Source organism: Oncorhynchus clarkii, chromosome 30, assembly GCF_045791955.1.
Source record: "Oncorhynchus clarkii lewisi isolate Uvic-CL-2024 chromosome 30, UVic_Ocla_1.0, whole genome shotgun sequence".
NCBI classification, from domain to species: domain Eukaryota; kingdom Metazoa; phylum Chordata; class Actinopteri; order Salmoniformes; family Salmonidae; genus Oncorhynchus; species Oncorhynchus clarkii.
Window position 1 is genome coordinate 15,678,862 of NC_092176.1, and position 27,516 is coordinate 15,706,377.

General features: G+C 42.7%; 1 protein-coding gene across 1 annotated transcript; it reads left to right on the top strand.

The window, feature by feature from the left end:
- Positions 1–289: 289 nt before the first annotated feature.
- LOC139389747 (angiopoietin-related protein 2-like) lies at positions 290–26,901 on the top strand. Its single transcript, XM_071136675.1, has 5 exons — positions 290–832; positions 12,598–13,544; positions 19,361–19,554; positions 20,770–21,040; positions 21,220–26,901. Exons 2-5 carry the CDS (start codon positions 12,635–12,637, stop codon positions 21,417–21,419), a joined length of 1,575 nt encoding a protein of 524 aa, XP_070992776.1. The 5' UTR covers positions 290–832; positions 12,598–12,634; the 3' UTR covers positions 21,420–26,901.
- The last annotated feature ends 615 nt before the right edge of the window (positions 26,902–27,516 follow it).

Below are 27,516 nucleotides of genomic sequence, written 5' to 3' on the forward strand. Positions count from 1 at the left end.
TACATGCCCAATTAGGCTCTGATTGCTGTGACATCACCACTCCTTGCTGTTACAACCAACAGCCAATAGTGGTGGTGGACTGAGAGGGTGAGAGAGGGCTGGGAAACTGTGTGTCTGTGTGTGTGTGCGCGTGTGTGTGCGTGTGTGAATGAGAGAGGGGTATGTGGTGTATGTGTAGTCAGAGCTTGTATCTCATGCTTGTGGATGTCTTTGTGCCAAGGGGAGGAGACAGGGGAGGGCTTGTGCTCAATTTGTCAGCTTACTGAAACGTTGTGCCAGAGCATTTTTCATCATGTAAATGCACTGAGAGAGAGAGGGAGAGAAAGGAGAGGGGAGGTAAGGAGGGCAGGAGAAAAAGACTGCGTCTGAGAGCTGTGAGGCAGAAGTGATGGACTCAGCACTCAGAAAGTGACATTCTTCTCCTACCGGGCTACAGAGAGCCCAGTGACCTCTCACTGTCTCCTGCTTTCTCACTGCCTGTGAGGAATCTACACATTACATCTAAAAACAAATGTGGATTTAATGTATTTAGTTTTTTCAAGTGGATTTTTTCATCTTTGCTCAATGCCTTCAGTACAAAGGACATCTTCCCGACAAGTGCAGCTCCTGATTCTATAATGAAGGTGTTTTAATAACAGGCTTCAAACCACAGTCCACTTTTAAGTGACAGGACGGATGCAGGTGACAAAGAACAAGTGATCTAGAGAGAGGACAGCCCCAAACAGCTTTCACACAGACCGGTGATGACTTTCTTCAAGGGGACACTTCAATCAGTGTTGCCAGAACGGCAAGGGAACTGAAGGAATAACAAGCTAGAGTTGACAATTATCTGGTAAGGATTCAGTGGCCTTTCACTTTCACTGCATCTTTTTCTGTATTGAATGTCTATATACAGTAATCTAGCATGGCTTGCTCATACTTCTGTAAGTGTTGCTAGTGTTGCTCCTAAGTAGAGCCTCAAGATGAACTTTTCACTGATAGAATTAGCTCACTTGTCTAATCTGTTGATTATCAGTTGATAATTTAGTAACTTTGTTTGAAATTGACCACTGAGCTGCACAGTGTCAGACAGGCTTTGGCCACTCTGTGTTGAGTTAGCCAGAGATTCCTGCTGACCAGTTTGAAGCTTAGCACCTGGGTGCTATCTATATGAAGCTACAAGGAGGTCTGTTGTCCGGGGTTAATTCCCCTGTCTGGATTAACGAAGCAGCTGGATCTGATATAGACTCAGAAGATAGGGGTCAACACACAGCAGAGAGACTAAAGTTGTGGGTTTTCCAGGGCAAGGGCTTGTAAACTACTGATGAACACTCAGCTTGTCATCACAGAGGATTCCAAAGGTGTACTCGAACAACAAAGATAGGCTGCTAGTGAATAGTGCCAATAGCAGGAGCCTGGGCTTTTTAATAGGAACATCTATGGGGCATTCATGATTGTAAGCAGAGCCACAAAAAACTATGCCCTCATTTTCTGATATGGTTCACACCAGCAGAAGTTGTTTGTTTGAGGATGTTTGATTATTCATAAAAATAAAATATTTCACATCACAAAATTTCAAATTACAACCCAAGAAGCTTGCACAGTTTAATTTGAGTCTAAATGAGTTTGCTGTCATTTGTAAATTAATGGATGTAGATAGATATATTTTATTAAAATTATCCATAGAGTACTGGGTACAGCCTTCCCCTGCGTCAGGATGTCCCCCCATGCTGAAGTGGACAGGGAAGAAGAGAGCTGTTCTGTTGAATCTCTGCTTTGTCTCTGCTGCCAGGGCTGTGCTTGGATAAAAGGGCTTTGAGGGTGCATTTAGAAACGTTTTGAAACGGTTCCTGAAACCCCTGCCTGACACCATCAGAGGAAATGTGACAGCCAAAACCACACCACACAACAACACACAAACCAGAAAGAGTCAAATAAAGCAACCCTACTAAATGTGGTAAATTATCATCAGAACTATTCTGTGCCATGGAAAGCCATAACAATGGCGGCAGATTCAGACTCAACACAATCAGACCGAGCAGATAGTTTAGGCTGAGTCTGGGGCTGAGTTGAATTATGTCTACAGTGTTATGTTATGGGCTAACCAGGATTACATGCTTGAGGAAATAATGTGGTCACCATAGATAAAGTAATAACCCAGATTACCATGTACAAAGTTAACTTGATTCTGATCCAAAACATATTGCATGTCATACAACCAGCACTGTTATGGCTCACTATAATTGTTCCGAATTTGAGCATGTACGGGTGCCTCATTTTGCACAGTGCTCCAGTGCTGTAGTGTTGGAGGTGTTGAATTTACATATTGTGACTAGTAATAAACTGTTAAGATTGAAGTGCACTTGTATTAGTGGGGGTGGTAGTTGAGATAACAGAGCTTCTGGTGTTTGTATGACTTGCTGCGGTGTTGTAGGGCAGGAGGCAGAGCTGACGTATAGGTACAGCAGAGTTGGGGCAGAGAGGAGGGGTCTCTTTCTCTTTCTTTCTCCGCGGATAACAGTGTGTCTGTAGGTAGTGTCTGTGGCAGCTCACTCTAATGAGGTGGCTAAGAATGTGAGGAATGCCACACTCACTCTGAAATGAGAGGGGCTGGGGCGAGGGACATCAGCACACTGTTTACCTCAAGGGCACTATCATCCATAAAGCTACTGTAGTTATTTGTCTACAGTATCACTGTCCTCTTAAACACCTATCCACTGAGTGTTGACACAGGTGTTCAGTGTCCTCCGTGGTGTCCTCTGTGCCCGACAGTATATGAAGCTACTCAACACCAGTGAATCATACACATTGCTCGTGGCCATGCAGTCAATGGCTGCTCATTTAAACAGAAATGATGTCACGACAATAATAAGGCCAGTCAGTCTGCTGTCTGTGTATAACTATGAAGGAGGAGAGAGCATGGGGCCTGCTGTTGTTGCCTCAGGGGTTAATAACAGGGTGATATTCTTGGGCAGATGGGAATCTCTCTTGTCCCTGGGAGCCTGAGTCTGGCATGTGGTGTTATCTGCATACACACACTCCCTCACTACAAGCTCAGACATTTTCCTCCAGCTTTGAGGTGGCTGGGAGACTCCTGGCTAACCGCATGGTATTGTGGGGCTCCTCTGCAGTCATGAAGTGGCTGGCGCATAACTTCCCTCAAACAGACAGCTCATGTTTCAGAGGGAAGCCACAGCAGTACCACAGTAGTCCCAGGCCATTAACAGAGTGGAGACCGTGACTGTTGTATTAGACCTGATTGGTCATTATCAAGTGTTGTTGTCCTCTGTTTCACCCTTAGGAATTCATTTTATTTTCTGTTTTACATCCCACAAAGAGCTCAGCAGATGTTCTTAATAAGGACTTATAGCCTGTGTTTAGATAATGTAGCTAAATCCAACATTTACCATCTTCTCTTTGTCAATCAGCATTGGCTGTGATGATGTCACATGGCTTGATTAGTGATTAACTCCATGAAAGAGACCCACATACTGTATCAGAGGAGTGTTTCACAGTAAAGCAAAACCTAACCATGGCTTCTTTTGAACTTTTACTGGTAGGCAAAATAGACTTTTATATTCATGAGAACAACATATATTGTTGATGTCTGATGAAAACCTCCAAAACAAACTTTTCAGGAAAGTAAAAAAAAGTGCATATTTTTCTATTAAGAACATACAATTATGAAACTTCAGAAGCTATTTTGAATAAATGTTCTTGGTCCTAGAGTCATGAAATGTTTAGAGTATATTGAGGAGAGTTACTGCTTTCAATAAATGTAACAAATGAAAAATTGCCAAATCGGACAGCGACGATAGAGAGCTTTAAATGTGTTAGAACATTTACAGCTCAAAAAGTTTTAAGTTAGTATATGTTTGTCTCTCCCACTCCATGTCTTTATCGCTTTCATACAGTATCTTCGACACAAATTTTCTTCATACCAGCCAGAGATCTCCAAGGGTCTTGATCTTGGACAGTTGCTCTCCGTCTATTCAACCTAATGGGCTGGCCCCATGCCCAGAATAGCAAGGCAAAAACAAAAGTATTCTCCCCTCTGATTCTGAAGGCTGTCTGGACATCTTGCACGTGGTTCTCCTTTGGGTCAGACCTCTAGCAGTAACTACTGAGCAGGTAATGTAGTTACTCTAATACTAAATAGAGTCAACAGAATCAGGCCAGCAGCCATGCGCCTGCCCTGTACCAAGCCTCCCACTCTAGAGGTATGAGATCAGAAAGGCTTGTCCTGACTCTGGGGAGGTGTTGCACAGGGCTCCCCTGTAATCCAATCTGCAGCAGCTTTCAATTAAGGAACCCAAGGGGTGCAGGCCCTTGTTACCCTTAAACTGCGGTCACATTCTCCTTTGCACTCAGTGTCATCCCCTCCGCTTCCAAAAGCACCACAGCCCCTTCAACTGCTGCTCGGCTATTTTTCTAATAAAAAGGCCCTTTGAAATCTGGAACAAACAGTCAAAGTGCCTCTTTTTCATGAACTCCTGTGATAATCTAAGCGTTGCATCTTAAAAGTTAGTTGTTGTGCACTAATCACACTACTTAAATGCAACCTCTATCCAGAGATAAACTGTATCAGGTAAGATTGTTACAATGTAATGGTCCAGAGAAGGCTTAGCTAAGAGTTCAACATTCTTTCCAGGTTAAGTTTAGATTGAAATTCCAATATTCTAAATACATATAGGAAATAATATACAGTAAAGACAAGGATGTGTGCTTAATCTTGTGATTGAGCCGCATGACCTGTCTCTTGGTAAACGGTTCAGGCCTGATGCAATCTGATCAATATCTTAAAACAGGCGCAGGAATAGCATCAGCTGCTCTGTGTCAAACTTTCCATACACAGTGTGAAACCGCTTCTCTTAACAGTGGCAGTCACCCAAGAGAGCCAGAGTCAGGACAGCTAGCTAAACACACTCACCTGACATCAAGTGAGATAATGGCGCCGGAGGGGATGGCTGCCATTGTACGGGCTCCTAACCAACTGTGCTATTTTGTGTTTTTTTTCTGCATTGTTTGTAACTTATTTTATACATAATGTTGCTGCTACCGTCTCTTATGGCCAAAAAGAGCTTCTGGACATCAGAACAGCGATTACTCACCTCGAACTGGATGTAGATTGTTTCTTAATATAGTCAGACGTGAAGGATGTACTGCTTCTCAAAGACCAGTCCCAAATCCCTGTCATTCTCGTGAAGAAAAGACGGAAATATAGGGGGCGGAGATCGGGTTGCTTTGTGAGAATTCGTTGGCGAGTGGGTAACCCACCTCTACCATCCGTTCTATTGGCCAACGTGCAATCACTGGAAAATAAACTGGATGAAATCCGCTCAACACTATCCTACCAATGGGACATTTTGCATAGTCAACTTACACACAGCTCTGACACACACACTTATACCAAAACACATGCCACCAGGAGTCTTTTCATAGTCCCCAAATCCAGAACAAATTCAAGAAAACATACAGTATTATATAGAGCCCTGATTGCATGGAACTTCCTTCCATTTCATATTTTTCAAATAAACAGCAAACCTGGTTTCAAAAAACAGATAAAGCAACACCTCGCGGCACAACGCCTCTCCCCTATTTGACCTAGATAGTTTGTGTGTATGCATTGATATGTAGGCTATCTGTGCCTTTAAAATGTTTTATGTAGTTCTGTGCTGTTCTTGTTCTGTATCATGTTATTCTGTATTATGTTTCATGTTTTGTGTGGACCCCAGGAAGAGTAGCTGCTACTTTTGCAACAGCTAATGGGGATCCTAATAAAATACCAACATTTAAAAACTGTAATATCTTATGTTTCATCGAGTCGTGGCCGAACGACGACATGGATAATATTCAGTTGACTGGGTTATCCGTGCATCGGCAGGACAGAACAGCTACTTCTGGTAGGACGAAGGGTGGGGGTGTGTATCTATTTGACAATAACAGCTGGTGCGAGAGGTCTAATATTAAGGAGGTCTCGAGGTATTGCTCGCCTGAGGTAGAGTACCTCATGATAAACTGTAGACCATAGTATCTACCAAGAGAGTTTTCATCTATATTTTTCGTAGCCATCTATTTACCACCACAAACTGATGCTGGCACTAAGACCGCACTCAATGAGCTGCATGAGGCCATAAGAAAACATGAAAATGCTCATCCAGAAGCGGCGCTCCTAGTGGCCAGAGACTTTAATGCAGGCAAACTTAAATCGGTTTTACCTCATTTCTACCAGCATGTAACATGTGCAACCAGAGAAAAAAAAACTCTAAACCACCTTTACTCCACACACAGAGACACATATAAAACTCTCCCTAACCCTCCATTTGGCAAATCTGACCATAATTATATCCTCCCGATTCCTGCTTACAAGCAAAAACTAAAGCAGGAAGTACCACTGACTCGCTCAATACCGAAGTGGTCAGATGAAGCGGATGATATGCTACAGGACTGTTTTGCTAGCACAGACCGGAATATGTTTAATAAGTGCATCGACGACGTAGTCCCCACAGTGACCGTACGTACAGTACATATCCCAACAAAAAGCCAGGGATTACAAGCAATATCCGCATCGAGTTAAAGGCTAGAGCTGCTGCTTTCAAGAAGTGGGACACTAATCCGGATGATTATAAGAAATCCTGCTATGCCCTCAGACGAACCATCAAACAGGCAAAGTATCAAAACAGAACTAAGATTGAATCCTACTACACCAGCTCTGATGCTCATCGGCTGTGGCAGGGTTTGCAAACTTTTACCGACTACAAAGGGAAACCCAGCTGTGAACTGCCTAGTGACGCAAGCCTACCAGATGAGCTAAATGCCTTTTATGCTCGTTTCGAAGCTAGCAACACTGAAGCATGCATGAGAGCACCAGCTGTTCTGGACGATTGTGTGATCACCTCTCCATAGTCGATGTGAGCAAGACCTTTAAACAGGTCAACATTCATAAGGCCACGAGCCAGAAGCTCAACACTAAGCTAAGGACCCCGGGACTAACCACCTCCCTCTGCAACTGGATCCTGGTCTTCCTGACTTCCCGTCCCAGGTGGTAAGGGTAGGCAACAACATATGCCACACTGATCCTCAACATGGGGGCCCCTCAGGGATGCTTGCTCAGTCCCCAAATGTACTCCCTGTTCCGCCACAACTGAGTGGGCAAGCACGACTTCAACACCATCACTAAGTTTGCTGACAACACAACAGTGGTAGGCCAGATCACCAAAAACGATGAGACTGCCTATAGTGAGGAGGTCAGAGATCTGGCAGTGTGGTGCCAGGACAACAACCTCTCCCTCAACGTGAGCAAGACAAAGGAGATGATCATGGACTACAGGAAACGAAGGGCCAAACATGCCCCCAGCGACGGGCTGTAATGGAGCAGGTCAATGAGTTTCAAGTTCCTTGGTGTCCACTTCACCGACAAACTATCATGGCCCTTGATGTCCACATCACCAACAAACTATCATGGTCCAAACACAACAAGAGAGTCGTGAAGAGGGCACAACAACTCCTTTTCCCCCTCAGGAGACTGAAAAGATTTGGCATGGGTCCCCAGATCCTCAAAAAGTTATACAGCTGCACCATCGAGAGCATCACCACCTCGTATGGCAACTGCTCGGCATCCGAACATAAGGTACTACAGAGGGTAGTGCATATGGCCCTGTACATCACTGGGGCCAAGCTTCCTGCCATTCAGGACCTATTTATGAGGCGTGTCAGAGGAAGATCCAAAAGATTGTCACAGACTCCAGTCACCCAAGTCATAGACTGTTCTCTCTGCTACCGCACGGTGGTACCGGAGCGCTAAGTCTAGGTCCAAAAGGCTCCTTAACAGCTTCTACCCCCAAGCCATAAGACTGATGAACAATTAATTACATGGTCACCCAGACTATGTACATTGACCCCCCACTGCTGCTACTCACTGTTTATTATCTATGCATAGTCACTTTACCCCTACCTACTAGGGCTGGGCGATATGGCCAAAATGTCATATCCCGATAACGATACATATCGCGAGATATAGCACATTTTCTGTAAATTCAATGAATAAATAGTTTATGTAAAATGCCTATTTCTTAATACATTTTGAATTATACTCAACAAATAAAAAGGTACTTACTCATATTTGATTACTTATTTTATTTAGAACTTGTGCACATTTTCAATTAAGCATGTAACAAATATAAAATATGAATGTATAAAATCTAAAAAGGTAAATAGAAAACATGTAACGGTTGTCGTCGGTGGAAGAAGAGGAGGACCAATGCGCAGCATGGTAAGTGTCCATGTTAGATTTATTCGATAACTGAACACTGAACAAAAACAATAAAACTACAAAACGAACAGTCCTGAACGGTGAAGCAAAACACAGAACAGAAAATAATCACCCACAACTCAAAGGTGAAACCAGGCTACCTAAGTATGGTTCTCAATCAGGGACAACAATTGACAGTTGCCTCTGATTGAGAACCATACCAGGCCAAACACAGAAATCCCAAATTATCACTCCCTGACCATACAAAAACAAAAGACAAAACAAAGGAACTAAGGTCAGAACTTGACAAAACACTTCAAGTATAGCTGCAACAAAATAAATATAGGCCTGTTTTGCATGTTATTTTGGCATTAGTACGTGTCACATATCAATTTGCATTTAGTACCTTGGGTCGAGTGTTAACACCAACTCACGAAAGCCCCGTTTCTCAACAGTGTATATTGGGGCCATGTCTTTGCAGATGTAAGTTGTAACGGCAACTGTTATCTCCTTCCAAAAGCCTCTTGCAACGTCTGAGTCGGGGGTTTGTTTTGAGACCTTGACTGTACTTTTTTGGGTCTCATCCGTAGAGTCTCCGTAATGTTTCACATGATTCTTGCGTAGGTGGTAAAATAGGTTAGTGGTGTTTGAGCCGGTTGTCAGAACCGGCCTGCGGCGTATTTTGCAGAGGACGGTTTTCTGGTCCGTGTCAGACTTTTCATACCCAAACCACGTCCATGCAACCGAAGTTGTCCCTCTTTTAGGTATGGGCTCAGTGTCATGTTCACTCTCTTCCATGTTTGTTTGTGTTGCACGTGTGGAAGAAAGCGAAGCTTCATCTAATTGACAAAAAATATTGCCGTAAAGAGTGTGATTTGCGACACAACAAAATAAACGATAGAGCATAATATGAAACAATAGATGTTTTTCTATTGTCATATTGCCCAGCCCTACTACCTACAGTTGAAGTCGGAAGTACATACACCTTAGCCAAATACATTTAAACTCAGTTTTTCACAATTCTTGACATTCTGGTAAAACTTCCCTGTTTTAGGTCAGTTAGGATCACCACATTATTTATTCACCACTTTAACAATAGTCGAGAGAATGATTTATTTCAGCTTTTATTTCTTTCATCACAATCCCAGTGGGTCAGAGATTTACAGACACGCAATTAGTATTTAGTAGCTTTGCCTTTAAATTGTTTAACTTGGGTCAAAGTTTCGGGTAGCCTTCCACAAGCACAATAAGTTGGGTGAATTTTGGCACATTCCTCCTGACAGAGCTGATGTAAGTGAGTCAGGTTTCTAGGCCTCCTTGCTCGCGCACGCTGTTTCAGTTCTGCCCACAAATGTTCTATAGGATTGAGGTCAGAACTTTGTGATGGCCACTCCAATACCTTGTCTTTGTTGTCCTTAAGCCATTTTGCCACAACTTTGGAAGTATACTTGGGGTCGTTGTCCATTTGGAAGACCCATTTGCGAGCAAGCTTTAACTTCCTGACTGATGTCTTGAGATGTTGCTTCAATATAACCACATATTTTCTCTCCCTGAAGTGCACCAGTCCCTCCTGCAGCAAAGCACCCCCACAACATGATGCTGCCACTCCCATGCTTCACGTTTGGGATGGTGTTCTTCGGTTTGCAAGCCTCCCACTTTTTCCTCCGAACATAACGATGGTCATTATGGCCAAACAGTTCTATTTTTGTTTCATCAGAGCAAAGGACATTTCTCCAAAAAGTACGATCTTTGGGGGATGTGCAGTTGCAAACCATAGTCTGGCTTTTTTATGACGATTTTGGAGCAGTGGCTTCTTCCTTGCTGAGCGGTGTTTATACTTGCGTACTATTGTTTGTACAGATGAATGTGGTACCTTCAGGGATTTGGAACCAGACTTGTGGAGGTCCACCATTTTTTTCTGAGGTCTTGGCTGTTTTCCTTTGATTTTCCCATGATGTCAAGCAAAGAGGCACTGAGTTTGAAGGTAGACCTTTAAATACATCCACAGGTACACCTCCAATTGACTCAAATGATGTCAATTAGCCTATCAGAAGCTTCTAAAGCCATGACATAATTTTCTGGAATTTTCCAAGCTGTTTAAACTGTAAACTTCTGACCCACTGAAATTGTGATACAGTGAATTATAAGTGAAATAATCTGTCTGTAAACAATTGTTGGAAAAATTATTTGTGTCTTGCACAAAGTAGATGTCCTAACCGACTTGTCAAAACTATAGTTTGTTAACAAGATATTTGTGGAATGGTTGAAAAACGAGTTTTAATGACTCCAACCTAAGTGTATGTAAACGTCCGACTTAAATTGTACATGTACAAATTACTTCGACTAACCTGTACGCCCTCACATTGACTCGGTACCGGTACCCCCTGTATATAGCCTCGGTATTGTTATTTTATTGTGTTACTTTTTATATTTTTTTACTTGAGTTTATTTAGTAAATATTTTCTTAACTCTAATTCTTGAACTGCATTATTGGTTAAGGGCTTGTAAGTAAGCATTTCATGGTAACCTGTTGTATTCGGCGCATGTGACAAATAAAGTTTGATTTGATTAAAACAGACTTAGCAACTAGAGAGATCAGTACTTTACTAGCTAAAATAAATAACATAGCATGGGTCAAAAGGGTTAGACTATTAACACTCCAACAGCTTCCATTTAACACACCTGAATCTCACCCACTGAATTACAGTTCACAACTCCAAGCAGATTACTTTACTGATAAGTAGAGGTGACTAAATACTTTCAATTCACACTGAGAAAAAGTCACATTTTATGGTGTCTGGCTGTGTTTTTCATACTCAAACATACATTTTAAGATTCTGCTTTTCCTTTTGTAACACAGTTACCAGTGGTGTAAAGTACTTAAGTAAGAATACTTTAAAGTACTACTTTTGGGGTATCTATACTTTACTATTTATATTTTTGACTACTTTTACTTCACTACATTCCTATAGAAAATGATGTACTTTTTACTCCATTTTCCCTGAAATCAAAAAGTACTCGTTACATTTTGAATGCTTAGCAGGACAGAAAATGGTCCAATTCGCACACTTATCAAGAGAACATCCCTGGTCATCCCTACTGCTTCTGATCTGGTGGACTCACTAAACACAAATACTTTGTTTGTAAATTATGTCAGAGCGTTGGAGTGTGACCCTGGCTGTCCGTAAATTCAAAATATTAAATAATAATTGTGATGTCTGGTTTGCTTAATATAAGGAATTTTAAATAATTCATACTTATACTTTTGATACTTAAGTATATTTTAGCAACTACATTTACTTTTTAAACTTACAGTAAGTATATTTAAAATTTTAATATTTGTACACTTTTACTCAAGTAGTATTTTACTGGGTGACTTTCACTTTTAATTGAGTCATTTTCTATTAAGGTATCTTTACTTTTACCACCACTGATAGTTACATACAGTATACCTTATATAATACAAAGTCACAGCATCCTTATTGGGAAAGGCCTCCTTTTATGGTGGCCTATATTTCTTCAGCCCTAACAACCCCCAGTCTGCCCTGGATTCTGGGCTGGAATCTGGAATGAATAGGAGGTCCCAGGACAGAGCATGTCTGCTCCCTGAGCTGTGTGTCTGCCTGGCCCTCTCGTGAAATGGAGACTAGGAAGAAGCCATCCTAAGGGACAGGCTGCCTCTGGTACCAATCAGTGGACTTCTGAAGCCTCCCATTGATGTCCTGTCCATGTAAGAGTAGACTCCAGCCCGATGGGTCTCCAAAAGGGGCATTGGTGGACTGAACAGGCAGGCCAGGAAAAAGGTTTCATAATACCCAATATAAGACAGCCAGAGCCAGCCATGCTCTCACAAACATAGCCTAAACCATCAGACTGGTGCCTGTTTAGAGACATTATGGCACACCAGCTTGGCACCTTGGTGAAATCTAACCTGGCTCGCAGTTGAGATTTCCACTGTTTGATAATAGTGGGAGGTTTAGTGAAACCCACTCAATGATATCACAAGCATAGAATAGGTGATGCCAGATCTTGTTGGAATCAGCAGGTCATTTCTCTCAGCCTGTTCAGACAAGACCCATGGAAAACACACCATTACCAGGGTGACAATACCTGACCAAACAAAACCCTTTCACTGGAGACATGCTAAACCCAAGATGTGAATATGAGAATTAGTTGAAATAATACAAAGGAAACAGTTTAGGCTTTATAACACATTCATCCATTTATTGAAACAATATACCTTGCAATTAGAGATCATTTGAACAAGATAGCTGACCTGGTTGGTGTGTCACAGTATTTCTGTAATAATGCAGTATTTATACCACAGCAATGACCTCCCTGTCTCTCATATCCCTCTGCCTCCTAAGCCTAAGGTGTGTGTGAGTGAGAGCCCTTCCCAGACTGATGGAGCTCCCTGCAGTGGTGCTGCTGTTCCTGGTGTATGGTATGGTGTCTGGAGCCCAGCAGCCCCAGGGCCAGGGGAACCGCCAGGAGAGCAACCCCCAGGCCAGGAGCCAGGGCAGAACCTCATCCCAGGAGTTTGAGAGCAGTGAGGATGGTCTGGAGAGAGAGTTCCTGTATTCTGGGCGGAGGAGCAGACGGGCCCTCGCCGACTCCCAGCAGCCTGACGGGTGTTCATACACCTTTATCGTTCCCCAGCAGAAGGTGACAGGGGCCATCTGTGTGAACCGCAAGGAGCCGGAAGCAGTGCTGGAGAACCGCGTCAACAAGCAGGAGCTGGAGCTGCTGAACGGGGAGCTGCAGAAGCAGAAGAGGCAGATCGAGACGCTGCAGCAGCTAGTGGAGGTGGACGGAGGCATTGTCAACGAGGTCAAGCTGCTGAGGAAGGAGAGCAGGAACATGAATTCCAGGGTGACCCAGCTCTACATGCAGCTGCTTCACGAGATCATCAGGAAGAGGGACAACTCCCTGGAGCTGTCCCAGATGGAGAACCGCATCCTCAACCAGACCTCGGAGATGCAACAGCTCACTAACCGCTACAAGGACCTGGAGCACAAGTACCAGCACCTGACCTCTCTGGCCAACAACCAGTCGGTCCTCATCGCCCTGCTGGAGGAGCAGTGTCAGGGTCAGCCGGTCAGCCTCCCTCGCCCAGTCCCTGTACCCCAGCCCAGGCCTCAGCCCCCACCTGCACCATCACCACCCATCAACAAGCCCTACCAACCTCCCACCTACCCACGCCTCACCAACCAGATAAACAACGAGATTCAGAGTGACCAGAAGTCTGTGCTGCCTGTCCTTCCTACCATGCCCAGTGGCACAGGCAGTCCTTCTACCACCAACAAACCCTCTGGTGAGTCGCTCTGTTTCATTGAGCAGCCTGTATGCGTACCTATTGAAATGAATGTTCCTTGATACAGATCTGGTCTGAAGTTACATTTACATTGAGCTCGGGCGCAGAGCTTTACCATTCAGTCACTTGAATTGTAAATAAGAATATCATATATTTCTAAACACTTCTACATTCATCTGGATGCTGCTATGATTACGGATAATCCTGAATGAATCGTGAATAATGATGAGTGAGACGCACAAATATTGATATTTGTGCGTCTGTAACTTTCTCACTCATCATTATTCACGATTCATTCAGGATTATCCGTAATCATAGTAGCATCCAGATGAATGTAGAAGTGTTTAGACATTTATTATATTCTTATTTACAATAAAAGTGACTCCAAAATGGCAATACATTATTTATACCATTAATTTCTATTGGGCACAAAATAATCTGAAACACAACCAAAACAAACAGAAAAGGCATCCAACAAATCTGGAGAGTCACAAGCTTGATGTAGTCATTGCGTGCTAGGAAAACGGGACCAAATACTTAAGGTTGTACTCCTTAATACACATATAAGTGAATGACATTTGGAGCTCACTGTATATGAGGATTCAAGCGGATAAAGAGAAGCTGGCAGGTTCTATGAACCCTCATCAGACTAATGTCAGACAGACTGAAACAGAGGGTTGTGTGTGAGACTAGTTTTGTCTTTCGAAATCATTAATCACCAGACAACAGCAGCTATCTATTCTTTATCCATTCTTCTCACTATTGTATATGGGAATAATAAGCCTCAAACATTCCCTGAGAAAAGGCCTCTAAGGGAAAACAGAGCTGATGTTGTTTAAAAGCCATTGCGATGCATATCATCTAATGGGCTTGATACTACAGTCAGCTGATGATAATCCACAAAGCTTCCTCAAACACATATTTTGTATGCTCATGGATGGTTGGACTGGAGCCCTCTGGTATTGAGGCCACTGAAAGTGGAGCTGTCTGAAACCATCCTCATTGATTTAGTACATTTAGAAGCTTAAGTTACTGGATGATTACTTGGCAACTTAGTGAACTGTGTAGTTGACTGAATACAACAGAGATGTGGATGAGACAATGTCACGAAGTGTGTGTGGCGAGTTAACTATGGTCTTAAGCTGATAATAGAAGTACAATAATCAGAGTGGTCTTCTAACAAAATATGCCTAATAGCTACAGTATATCGTGTTCTTGTGATTTCTCCTCTTGTTCAAGTCTCATCCCTTTCACAAACCTTGCTGTATTTATTATCCTGCTCGTATTTAACTGTTAACAGTGAGGTGTTAGTTCGTATGCCTGTGCCAGTGACTATTGCTGTTGGATGGGAGTGCTGAGCCAGAGACAGACATGTGTCTCAGCAGAAACAGACACCAGATGAGGGGGGAGTTTAGAGACAGGCTCTGTGTGGTCTCAACTCACCATGGGCTACAAGCCCACTGCCGAGGGGGCAAAGCAAGCTTACACTGCATTTCATGGTCAATCTAACCCTGACCATGGTAAGAATAGTCTTCCAGTTATGAGAGGAAACCCCACCACAGGCTAGCAGCAGGAATTGGCCAGAGGATGTATGGGACTCTAGGGAGATCTCTCAATCATCTCAAAGTGATTTGATTAGTATTTTCTTGTTAACAGATACTTCCACTAGATACCATGTCATTTGAATGTAGTAGGTCACATTGGCTTACGCTATAAAGTATTTGACCATGGTAAGCTCTTTCCCTTGACACTGTGTCACAGTGTGCTTTCCTGACTGATGTGTAGACACTCTGCTCTGTGCTCTGCTAAATAATTCACAAAATAGCTACCCGGACAATCTGCCTTGACCCTTTTTGTACTAACTATTCTTGACTCTATGCGCACACACTGGACTATACACACTCACACATAACACGTACACACATTCGCTTCTACACTCATGACATATGCTGCTGCTACTGTTTATTATATATCCTGTTGCCTAGTCACTTTACCCCTGCCTAAATGTACATAAACATGGCCATAAGTATGTGGACACCTGCTCGTCGAACATCTCCTTCCAAAATCATGGGCATTAATATGGAATTTGTCCCCTCTTTGCTGCTATAACGGCCTCCACTCTTCTGCTTTCCACTAGATGTTGGAACATTGCTGCAGGGGCTTGCTTCCATTCAGCCACGAGCATTAGTGAGATCAGACACGGATGTTGGGCGATTAGGCCTGGCTCGCAGTCGTCATTCCAATTTATCACAAGGTGTACGATGGGGTTAAAGTCAGGGCACTGTGCAGGCCAGTCAAGTTCTTCCACACCGATCTCAACCAACATTTCTGTATGGACCTCGCTTTGTGCACGGGGGAATTGTCATGCTGAAACAGGGAAGGGCCTTCCCCAAACTGTTGCCACAAGGTTGAAAGCACAGAGTCATCTGGAATGTCATTGTATGCTGTAGCGTTAAGATTTCACTTCACTGGAACTAAGCTGCCTAGCCCAAACCATGAAAAACAGCATTTCCACTGCTCCAGAGTCCAAAAGTGGTGAGATTTACACCACTCCAGCCAACGTTTGGCATTGCGCATGGTGATCTTAGGCTTGTATGCGGCTGCTTGGCCATGGAAACCCATTTCATGAAGCTCCTGACAAACAGTTTTTGCGCTGACGTTGCTTCCAGAGGCAGTTTGGAACTCGGTAATGAGTCTTGCAACTGAGGAGAGACGATTTCTACACTCTAATAACTTCAACACTCCGCGGTTCCGTTCTGTGAGCTTGCTTGTGTGGCCAACCACTTCGCGGCCGAGCCATTGTTGCTCCTAGACGTTTCCACTTCACAATAAGGTACAAAGGTACAAATCTGTCGTTCTGCCCCTGAACAGGCAGTTCACCCACTGTTCCTAGGCCGTCATTGAAAATAAGAATTTGTTCTTAACTGACTTGCCTAGTTAAATAAAGGTAAAAAAAATAAAAAATATCTTTAAAAAAATAACAGCACTTACAGTTGACCGGGGCAGCTCTAGCAGGGCAGAAATTTGACGAACTGACTTGTTGGAAAGGTGACATCCTATGAGGGTGTCATGTTGAAAGTCACTGAGCGCTTCAGTAAAGCCATTCCACTGCCTATGTTTTCCTATGGAGATTGCATGGCTGTGTGCTCAATTTCTACACCTGTCAGCAATGGGTTTGGCTGAAATATTATTTTATTTTTATTCTGCATCATTGGGAAGGCCTTGTAAGTAAGCATTTCTCTTAAAATATTATTTTATATGAAGGGAGGCAAGCAATTTCCTGCCAGGGCCAACTGCAACTCACACCCCAAAGTTTATACAAACTCAGCACACAAAAAGAGTGTTCTGTACAATGCAGAAAGGGAGGGAGAGAGAGAGAGGAGTGGTGGAGGGAGAGAGAGAGAGTGGTGGAGGGAGAGAGAGAGGGTTGTGGTGGAGAGAGAGAGAGTAAGGAAGGGGGAGGTTGAAAAGACTGAGGAAATGTGTGTTGCAATTTATTCCAGCCCCCCAGGCTTGTATCAATCAAATGTTCTGCCACAGTGGCAGGGTTTATCAGTAGTGCAGTCCTCTGGCTTATGTCTGAACAACACAGATCTTTCTGGAGAGGAGGTGGCTGGCTAATGGATTACTTCTCACATGCCATTTTAGCAAAATATATTTTATAGAAGTGACTATAGCCGTTTTAGCCTATTAGGTTACAATGTGAACCTTTGTTCATATGTCTCTGTGTGACACCTTGTGATTGACAGTCCTGCTTTGAATTAGCTCCATGTTTTCCTCCTTTATATTTTGATACAGCCAGGCTGTCAGTGTGGTCGCTTTATGAAAGCCTGACATCTCCCTGTCTAGTCTTCCTCTCTCTCCATCACTCCTCTCTCACATACTGCCTTTTCCTCATATTGCTCTCTCCCTACCTACCCTGGCTGGATGCAGACCAGCCGCTTCTGCCTCTGTGTGGATACCTCTTTTCCTCCTGTTTCTGTACAAATGTGCATTGTGTTCTAAACAGGGTCATTTGGCGAATCACATCAGTGTAAACTCTTGAATAGGTTAACACTTTCACATCCAATTAAAAAAGTGGAGTCAGGAGTCCTATAGAAGACTGTTTCCATGTATGCGGACTAGAGATCTTCTGAGGGGGAGAGTAATGGCTAACAGGCAATACGCCAATTCCTGTTTTTACAGATATGAACCAGAACACCAAGACAAACACAAGCAGAAGTTAACATAAACTTCATTCCTCGTTAAATCATATACTGCAGAGCAATATAAAACACATCCTGCTCAATCTTTGGTTTCAGGGCATCTTAGCATTTGGGTCTGTTATAAACTCAGTATACAAAACATTAAGAACACCTGCTCTTTCTATGGCAGACTGACCTGGTGAATCCAAGTGAAAGCTATCATTCTTTATTGTTGTCCACTTCAATCACTGTAGATGAACGGGAGGAAATAGGGTAAGGAAGGATCCCCTCCTACTTACACTGAACATCCTTTACCCAAACACCTTTATTTAATCACTCCTACCCTCACCCTCCAACCCCTACCAGAAGATATGTGTACTTCTCTGAGTGAGAAATGGCCCTTGCATCTAGCATATAGACAGCTGTATGTCACATTGTGTGGTTGTGAGTGGCATGTAGTGCCATGCTGTGTGTCCTGGTGAGAGGCTTCATTTCAAAGCCACACCACCCACATAAACGCACAAGTATTTTGATGAAGGAGACCACTGTCTCAGCAGAGTTTCCATGGCTGATATCTGAGATTAGATTACCAGAGAATGGCCAAACTAGAGCCCACTGCTACGAGCACATGCTATTTGAAACCCCTATAGTTCAGATGGAATGTCTCCGATCTGCATAATAGCGCAACAGCTCTCTGGGTCAGTATAGTGCAGGATATGGTTTTAACCTCCACCGGGGTAGGTCAAAAACACCCACTGACAATAACAACATGGGAAACATGCATGCTAAATGGGTGAAATCAAGGAGAGGCACCTAAAGAGAGTACTGTCTAAAGTTTGTTCAGTTTTGCTCAGAGGTTTACTATGATAGTTGCTGCATCATAAATGGGTTTAGGAAGACGTCAAATATGAGATTTTTGAACTCTATTTCAATGAAAGAGTATTTTCTTAAAGCCCAATGCCCATGATGTCATTCATCACCAAGGGACCGTTAGAGTACCTGCTGATCCATCTGCTACTGTTGCATCATTCAGCAATCATGTCTCCCTTTAGCCATATGCCAATGTTGCTCTTGGCTGCACTGCCTGCAGCCATTTCGCTTGTGAGAGCAGCAGCCAAAGTCAACGCTGGCCTTAAGCTGAGAGCTTTTCTTACTGAAAGATGGTAGTAGAAGCATTACAGATGTAGGATCTTAATTTGAGCCACTTTGCTAGAGCAGGAAAATAATCCTTCAGCAAATGGAAATGTTAATTATTATGTGGATTATAATTAATGGACATTTTTTGTAGATATTGATACATTTTGCGTAAGTGGAAATCAACTGACATTTCAAAGTGGAAATTACAAACTTTAGAAGCCCTTTTAAAGCTCAAATACGCTTAAAGTTTTTCCATTCCTGCAACAGGGTGATCACATGAAGATCCTGCATCTGTAACAGTAGATCATGCTGTGGTCAATTAGGCTACATAGCCTCTGTCTCTAATGCTGTGATAGTCACACAATAATACTGTTGTATTCATTATGAATATATGAAGACTAAAGAAGCAAGTGACTCATATTATAGAAAAATATATCATTTGGCAACCTCCATTGACTCCACCATGGTTTCTGTCTCCTGTCCTGTCCCATGCAGGGCCATGGAAGGACTGCCTGCAGGCCCTGGAGGATGGCCACACGGCTAGTGGCATGTACCTAGTGAAGCCAGAGAACGCCAACAGACTGATGCAGGTGTGGTGTGACCAGAGACATGACCCCGGTGGCTGGACTGTCATCCAGAGGAGGCAGGACGGATCAGTCAACTTCTTCAGGAACTGGGAGACTTATAAGGTAGGTAAACAGCTCCACACTACGGCAAACTAATTTAGTAAAGAGGGAGGCAGGTTCAGTGTAGACTTGTGTCTGTATGTCATGGCTGAGTGAAACAGGTGACATGTCTGGTGTGTCTGACGTTATGCAGATCTGTACAAATAATGAAATGTAATTCTTGAGGTTTGAGGAGAATGGTCCCCTGCACTGCCTGCTCTGCTGTGGTACCTACAGGGTTCTGCACCTGTCAGTCACACCACTCATAACACCCGCCAACATGAGTTGGGTCTTTGTGAAATTAGTCCACATAGGACGCAAACAGACTTAATGAGAAACGTGTAGACGAGAGGCTGCCATACTGGAAATACATGCCACAATAAAAAAACAGCCCACTGTAAAATGATTCATGGTCCATAAAAATTATTTATATTTACGTCATGGCAATGGTTTATGATGAGGAAAAAGACATTGATGAATTCAGGCATTTATACAACTTCACACAGGCATTTATGAGGACAGCATGAAATACTAAGGGATGACTATTGCCAATATTTTTCCTGAGCCTGTAAAAGGATCTAAAGCACTAGAAACGGGTGAAGCAATTGAAGGGTGAACATCAGAGGGCAGACAATTTGCAAGGGTCTTGTTTAAATCTTTGCCAGAGAACTTTCCAAGACCTTACAATACACCTTAAAACACATGGAAGTAAATGTGTACAATAGCCAGATCATCCCATGAAACAAAGCATCTACAATGTAATATAAGCCATATTACATCTAATGACTTAGGCTGGCACAGAGCTGAGCCAGAACTGTCCAGACCAGCACACATCTTGTAACAAGCTCACAGATCTCCCACTCTTCTACACAGGCCATCAATACGTTTTTGATAAATGAAAGATAGTGAAGAACTAACCACTGAATACCGGGCTGGCTATGGTGTAGTTGGTTCATGGGTCATTTGATGTTACTTTTTTCTGACAATAAACAACACTCTAAGACAGATTCATATGGAGCTTAATTATCAGGGCGTTCTAGAGGGACTGTTCCTCTCAGTACCTCCAGGGCTTTGAGTAGAGTAGAGCCTCTGTAGTTAAATAAAAAATAAAACATATTAAAAAAAAGAGTAGAGCCTATGAATTATCCCCCAGAACTCCAGATCAACTGCCTACAGCTGACAGGACTTGTTTAAAGCCCATCATGTTGACTGTGTTGTATGTATCTTTTCCCCTCATAGCAAGGCTTTGGAAACATAGATGGAGAGTATTGGCTGGGCCTGGAGAACATCTACTGGCTGACCAACCAGGGGAACTACAAGCTGCTGGTGACTCTGGAGGACTGGTCTGGTAGGAAGGTGTTTGCAGAGTACGCCAGCTTCAGGCTGGAGCCTGAGGCAGACTTCTACAAACTCAGGGTGGGCCGCTACCATGGCAATGCCGGAGACTCCCTCACCTGGCACAACGGCAAACAGTTTACTACGCTGGACAGAGACCATGATGTGTATACAGGTAATGTCAAGATCATACAGTTGCATACACTCTCACTATAACAACAGAAATGTGAGATAAAAGCTTCAGTGTTCTGACAATTTGCCAAATTAACTGACATTTAACCTAGTGCATAGGCTGACAATAGATTTTGATTGAGATTCAACAATGATGTCTAACTAATATTTGCATCAACCCAGGTAACTGTGCCCACTACCAGAAGGGAGGCTGGTGGTACAATGCATGTGCCCATTCTAACCTCAATGGAGTATGGTACAGAGGTGGACACTACCGCAGTCGCTACCAAGATGGAGTCTACTGGGCTGAATTCAGAGGAGGGGCCTACTCCCTGAAGAAAGTATCTATGATGATAAGACCGAACCCAAACACCTTTCATTAAGTATCCATTGCAAAACTATTTCCTTTCCACAAACTTAAATTGAAACAGCTCTTGAACTCTGATACAATGGAACCTCACACAACCAAATCAAGAGGACGATGACATAGAAAGTGCAAATATCTAAGCCTTGAAGAAGCAATAAAGGAGAAGCAGGGTGCATCATGTCGCTTCAAAGTCCCTTCGTTAAAAAAAAAAAAAAAGGGTTTGACCAGATACAATGCGTTTTCACAGTAAACAAATTAGTAACGGCTTCTCAGCACGCTTATAGGGAAAAGCATTCAACATGTATGGCACTTACACAAATGATTGATGATTGGCTGAGAGAAAATGATAATACAAAGATTGTGGGGGCTGTTTTGCTAGACTTCAGTGCAGCTTTTGACATTATCGATCATAGTCTGCTGCTGGAAAAACATACACTACCGTTCAAAAGTTTGGGGTCACTTAGAAATGTCCTTATTTCTTGTATGTTTTCATGGAAAACGAGTTGCAAAATATAGTCAAGACGTGGACAAGGTTATAAATATTGATTTTTAATTTCAATAATAATTGTGCCAAAGAATCCTCAATTTGCAACAATTACAGCCTTACAGACATTTGGCATTCTAGTTGTCAATTTGTTGAGGTAATCTGAAGAGATTTCACCCAATGCTTCGTGAAGCACCTCCCACAAGTTGGATTGGCTTGAGGGGCACTTTTTACGTATCAAGCTGCTCCCACAACAGCGCAATAGGGTTGAGATCTGTTGACAGTGCTGGCCACTCCATTATAGACAGAATACCAGCTGACCTCTTCTTCCCTAAATAGTTCTTGCATAGTTTGGAGCTGTGCTTTGGGTCATTGTCCTGTTTTAGGAGGAAATTGGCTCCAATTAAGCGCCGTCCACAGTGTATGGCGTTGCGAAATGAAGTGAAAGCCTTCCCTCTTCAAGGTCCCTATTACCCTGTACAAAGCTCCCAATTTACCACCAAAGCACCCCCAGACCATCGCATTATCTCCACCATGATTGACAGATGCTGTCAAGCACTCCTCCAGCATCTATTCTTTTTTCTGCATCTCATGAATGTTCTTCCTTGTGATCCGAACACCTTAAACTTTTTTCCAATCTTCCTGTGCCCAGTGTCTGTGTTCTTTTGCCCATCTAATTATTTGATTTTTATTGGCCAGTCTGAGATATGGCTTTTTCTTTGCAACTCTGCCTAGAAGGCCAGCATCCTGGAGTTGCCTCTTCACTGTTGACGTTGAGACTGGTGTTTTGAGGGTCCTATTTAATGAAGCTGCCAGTTGAGGACTTGTCTGTTTCTCAAACTAGACCCTCTAATGTACCTCCCACTCCTCTTTCTATTCTGGTTAGAGCTAGTTTGCACTGTTCTCTGAAGGGAATAGTACACAGCGTTGGTATGAGATCTTCAGTTTCTTGGAAATTTCTTGCATGGAATAGCCTTCATTTCTCAGAACAACAGTAGACTGATGTCTTTCAGAAGAAAGTTCTTTGTTTCTGGCCATTTTGAGCCTGTACTCAAACCCACAAATGCTGATGCTACAGACACTCAACTAGTCTAAAGAAGGCCAGTTTTATTGCTTCTTTAATCAGCACAACAGTTTTCAGCTGTGCTAACATAATTGTAAAAGGGTTTTCTAATGATCAATTAGACTTTTAAAATTATAAACTTGGATTAGCTAACACAACGTGTCATTGGAACACAGGAGGGATGGTTGATGATAATGGGCCTCTGTAATCCATTGTAGATATTCCATAAAAAATCTGCCGTTTCCAGCTACAATAGTCATTTACAACATTAACAATGTCTACACTGTATTTCTGATGAATAATTTGATGTTATTTTAATGTACCAAAAATGTGCTTTTCTTTCAAAAACAAGGACATTTCTAAGTGACCCCAAACATTTGAACGGTAGTGTTTGTGTTATGGCTTTACATCCCCTGGTATATTGTGGATCAAGAGTTACCTGTCTAACAGAACACAGAGGGTGTTCTTTAATGGAAACTTCAGCAACATAATCCAGGCATAGTCAGGCATTCCCCAGGGCAGTTATCTAGGCCCCTTACTTTTTTCAATCTTTACTAATGACCTGCCACTGGCTCTGAGTAAAGCCTGTGTTTCAATGTATGCTGATGACTCAACACTATACACTTCAACAGCAAGTGAAATAACTAACACTTAAAGAGCTGCAGTCAATTTCAGAATGGGTGGCAAGAAATAAGTTATTCCTGAATATTTCAAAAACTAAAAGCATTGTATTTGGGACAACTCATTCACTATACCCTAAGACTCAACTAAATATTGTAATGAATAATGTGTAAATTAAGCAAGTTGAGGAGACTCAACTGTTTGGAGTGATCCTGGATTGTAAACTATCATGGTCAAAACATATTGATGCAACAGTAGCTAAGATGGGGCGAAGTCTGTCCATAATAAAGTGCTGTTCTGTCTTGTCAACAATGCTATTAACAAGGCAGGTCCTATAGGCCCTAGTTTTGTAGGATCTGGACTACTGTCCAGTCGTGTGGTCAGGTGCCACGCGACTGGACAGAACAGGCCCAGAACAGGACAGCACGGCTGGCTCTTAAATGTACACGGAGAGCTAACATTAATATGTCAATCTCTCCTGGCTCAAAATATAGGAGTTTGACTTTATCACTGCTTGTATTTGTGAGACGCATTTACATGTTGAATGCACCGACACCCATGCATACCCCATAAGACATGTCACCAAAGGTCTCTTCACAGTCCCCAAGTCTAGAACAGACTATACATATTCCACATCAAGTAACTCATGCAAGCAGTTAAATCAGATTGAAAACCCCCAGATAAAAACACACCTTATGGAACAGCAGGGACTGTGAAGAGGCACACACACACACGATAACATACGCACTATACACACACGTACACATGGGTTTTGTGTTGTAGATATGTGGTAGTAGAATAGTAGCCTGGGGACACACACTTAATGTGTTGTGAAATCTGTTGTGAATTGGAATGTTATGTTTTTAATTGTATATAACCGCCTTAATTTTGCTGGGCCCCAGGAAGAGTAGCTGCTGCTAATGGGGATCCATATTAAAAACAAATGTTGCTCCAAAGACAAACATATGCACTAGCACAGCTCTCCCTTCAAATTCTATTAAAATGTGTCTGTTAACTTTACACTGAGTAAGGTGTACTGCTGCCTTAGAACTAATGGAACGGCGTGATTCAGTTGGGATAAAACAAAGATAAAAAGAAAATGAGGAGAGAGTCCGTCAGTTCACAGTACTTACACAAATTAGCTTGGGATTGCAATCTTATATTGAAGTCTGTATGTATTAAAATGCAATAAATATTTTTATTAGAATGAAGATGACACAGGACATTATATCCAGTGACTAGCCTTATTTTGTTTAAAGCAAGCTCTTCAGGTGAGTCATTTATAGGAAACAATAATCACATTTCTTGGTACAGGTACCTGCAATTCATTCACCATTAGCCATCATCTTTGTTAGACGGATGTTAAAGGAGGCACAGATACAATAGTCTGGTACTGTCAACAATCATCACCTGATATCTGTCTTACAAACTCACAGTAAACAATGATGTATATCATTCAACTATGCATAATGCTTGTGTGGCACAGTAGTCCAAGGTACAGGGTCCAGTAAAACCGAAGTACAGTCGTGGCCAAAAGTTTCGAGAATGACACAAATATTAATTTTCACAAAGTATGCTGCCTCAAATTGTATGATGGCAATTATACACCAGAATGTTATGAAGAGTGATCAGATGAATTGCAATTAATTGCAAAGTCCCTCTTTGCCATGCAAGTGAACTGAATCCTCCAACAAACATTTCCACTGCATTTCAGCCCTGCCACAAAAGGACCAGCTGACATAATGTCAGTGATTCTCTCGTTAACACAGGTGTGAGTGCTGACGAGGACAATGCTGGAGATCACTCTGTCATGCTGACTGAGTTCGAATAACAGACTGGAAGCTTCAAAAGGAGGGTGGTGCTTGGAACCATTGTTCTTCCTCTGTCAACCATGGTTACCTGCAAGGAAACGTGTGCCATCATCATTGCTTTGCACAAAAAGGGCTTCACAGGCAAGGATATTGCTGCCAGTAAGATTGCACCTAAATCAACCATTTATCGGATCATCAAGAACTTCAAGGAGAGCGGTTCAATTGTTGTGAAGGCGGCTTCAGGGCACCCAAGAAAGTCCAGCAAGCGCCAGAACCATCTCCTAAAGTTGATTCAGCTGCGGGATTGGAGCACCACCAGTACAGAGCTTGCTCAGGAATGGCAGCAGGCAGGTGTGAGTGCATCTGCACGCACAGAGAGGCGATGACTTTTGGAGGATGGCCTGGTGTCAAGAAGGGCAGCAAAGTAGCTACTTCTCTCCAGGAAAAACATCAGGGACAGACTGATATTCTGCAAAAGGTACAGGGATTGGACTGCTGAGGACTGGGGTAAAGTCATTTTCTCTGATGAATCCCCTTTCCGATTGTTTGGGGCATCCGGAAAAGCTTGTCCGGAGAAGACAAGGTCCTGTGTCATGCCAACAGTAAAGCATCCTGAGACCATTCATGTGTGTGGTTGCTTCTCAGCCAAGGGAGTGGGCTCACTCACAATTTTGCCTAAGAACACAGCCATGAATAAAGAATGGTACCAACACATCCTCAGAGAGCAACTTCTCCCAACCATCCAGGAACAGTTTGGTGACAAACAGTGCCTTTTCCAGCATGATGGAGAACCTTGCCATAAGGCAAAAGTGATAACTAAGTGGCTCGGGGAACAAAACATCGATATTTTGGGTCCATGGCCAGGAAACTCTCCAGACCTTAATCCCATTGAGAACTTGTGGTCAATCCTCAAGAGGCGGGTGGACAAACAAAACCCCACAAATTCTGACAAACTCCAAGCATTGATTATGCAAGAATGGGCTGCCATCAGTCAGGATGTGGCCCAGAAGTTAATCGACAGCATGCCAGGGCAGATTGCAGAGGTCTTGAAAAAGAAGGGTCAACACTGCAAATATTGACTCTTGCATTGCATCAACTTCATGTAATTGTCAATAAAAGCCTTTGACATGAAATGGTTATAATTATACTTCGGTATTCCATAGTAACATCTGACATAAATATCTAAAGACACTGAAGCAGCAAACTTTGTGAAAATTAATATTTGTGTCATTCTCAAAACTGTTGGCTACGACTATACAATGACAACTGACTTGATCATAAGTCTAGATGGTAGAGTGATATTTTATCAAATATAAAGGTTACATGTCATATTTCAATATTGCTTTCTGACATGAAAACTGAATTTTGCTTGCAACCAAGGAACAACGTACTGTATAAATGTATTGTTGGTGTAAAATGACTCAACACATTTTGTCTGTACATAAAATATAATTTGTAATATAATGTAACAAAGCTAACATGTATCACTATACAGTTGCAATAAACGATGTGCAGCTTCTTTGCTTTTCTTTGGGAGTTCTAGCTTTATGTACAGACACTACTGTACATTCTGTTGTATGATCTTGTATATGTTCATGTGTCTTGGATCTACTATTACAGGCCACACACACACACACAGAGATAGATAGATTGATTGACAGAGAGAGAGAGAGAGCGAGCGAGAATGTTTGAGAGGCCGAGCCAGACAGGGCATGGCTCCATGGAGATTAAGCTAATTGCAGGCAGTCTGCGATGAAGATGTCAGCTAGCTGCTCTCCTCTCCTGTGGACAATATTAGGCCACGTGTGACTAAGGAGACAGAGCCACTGTCTCAAGTCTCTGACGTAGCATTTATCAACCACAGGGCCAGTGGAACATGGGATGACAAATGAAACCTGACAGCCTGTAAAACCCCAGGCATGCTACAGTCCCTTACCCTCACAGCAGACAGTGCTTTTATTTGACTGAACCAGGGATTTCCAAACCAGGGTGGAAAATGACGAGAGAGAGGGAGAGCGAGCAAGAAAGAAAGAAAGATAGAAAGGAGAGAAAGAGAGAGAGAAGCACATTCATGGACTAATGGCAAACTGTTAAGCACGCCATTTGTAATGCAGTCTGAAAATATTTCCCTTTA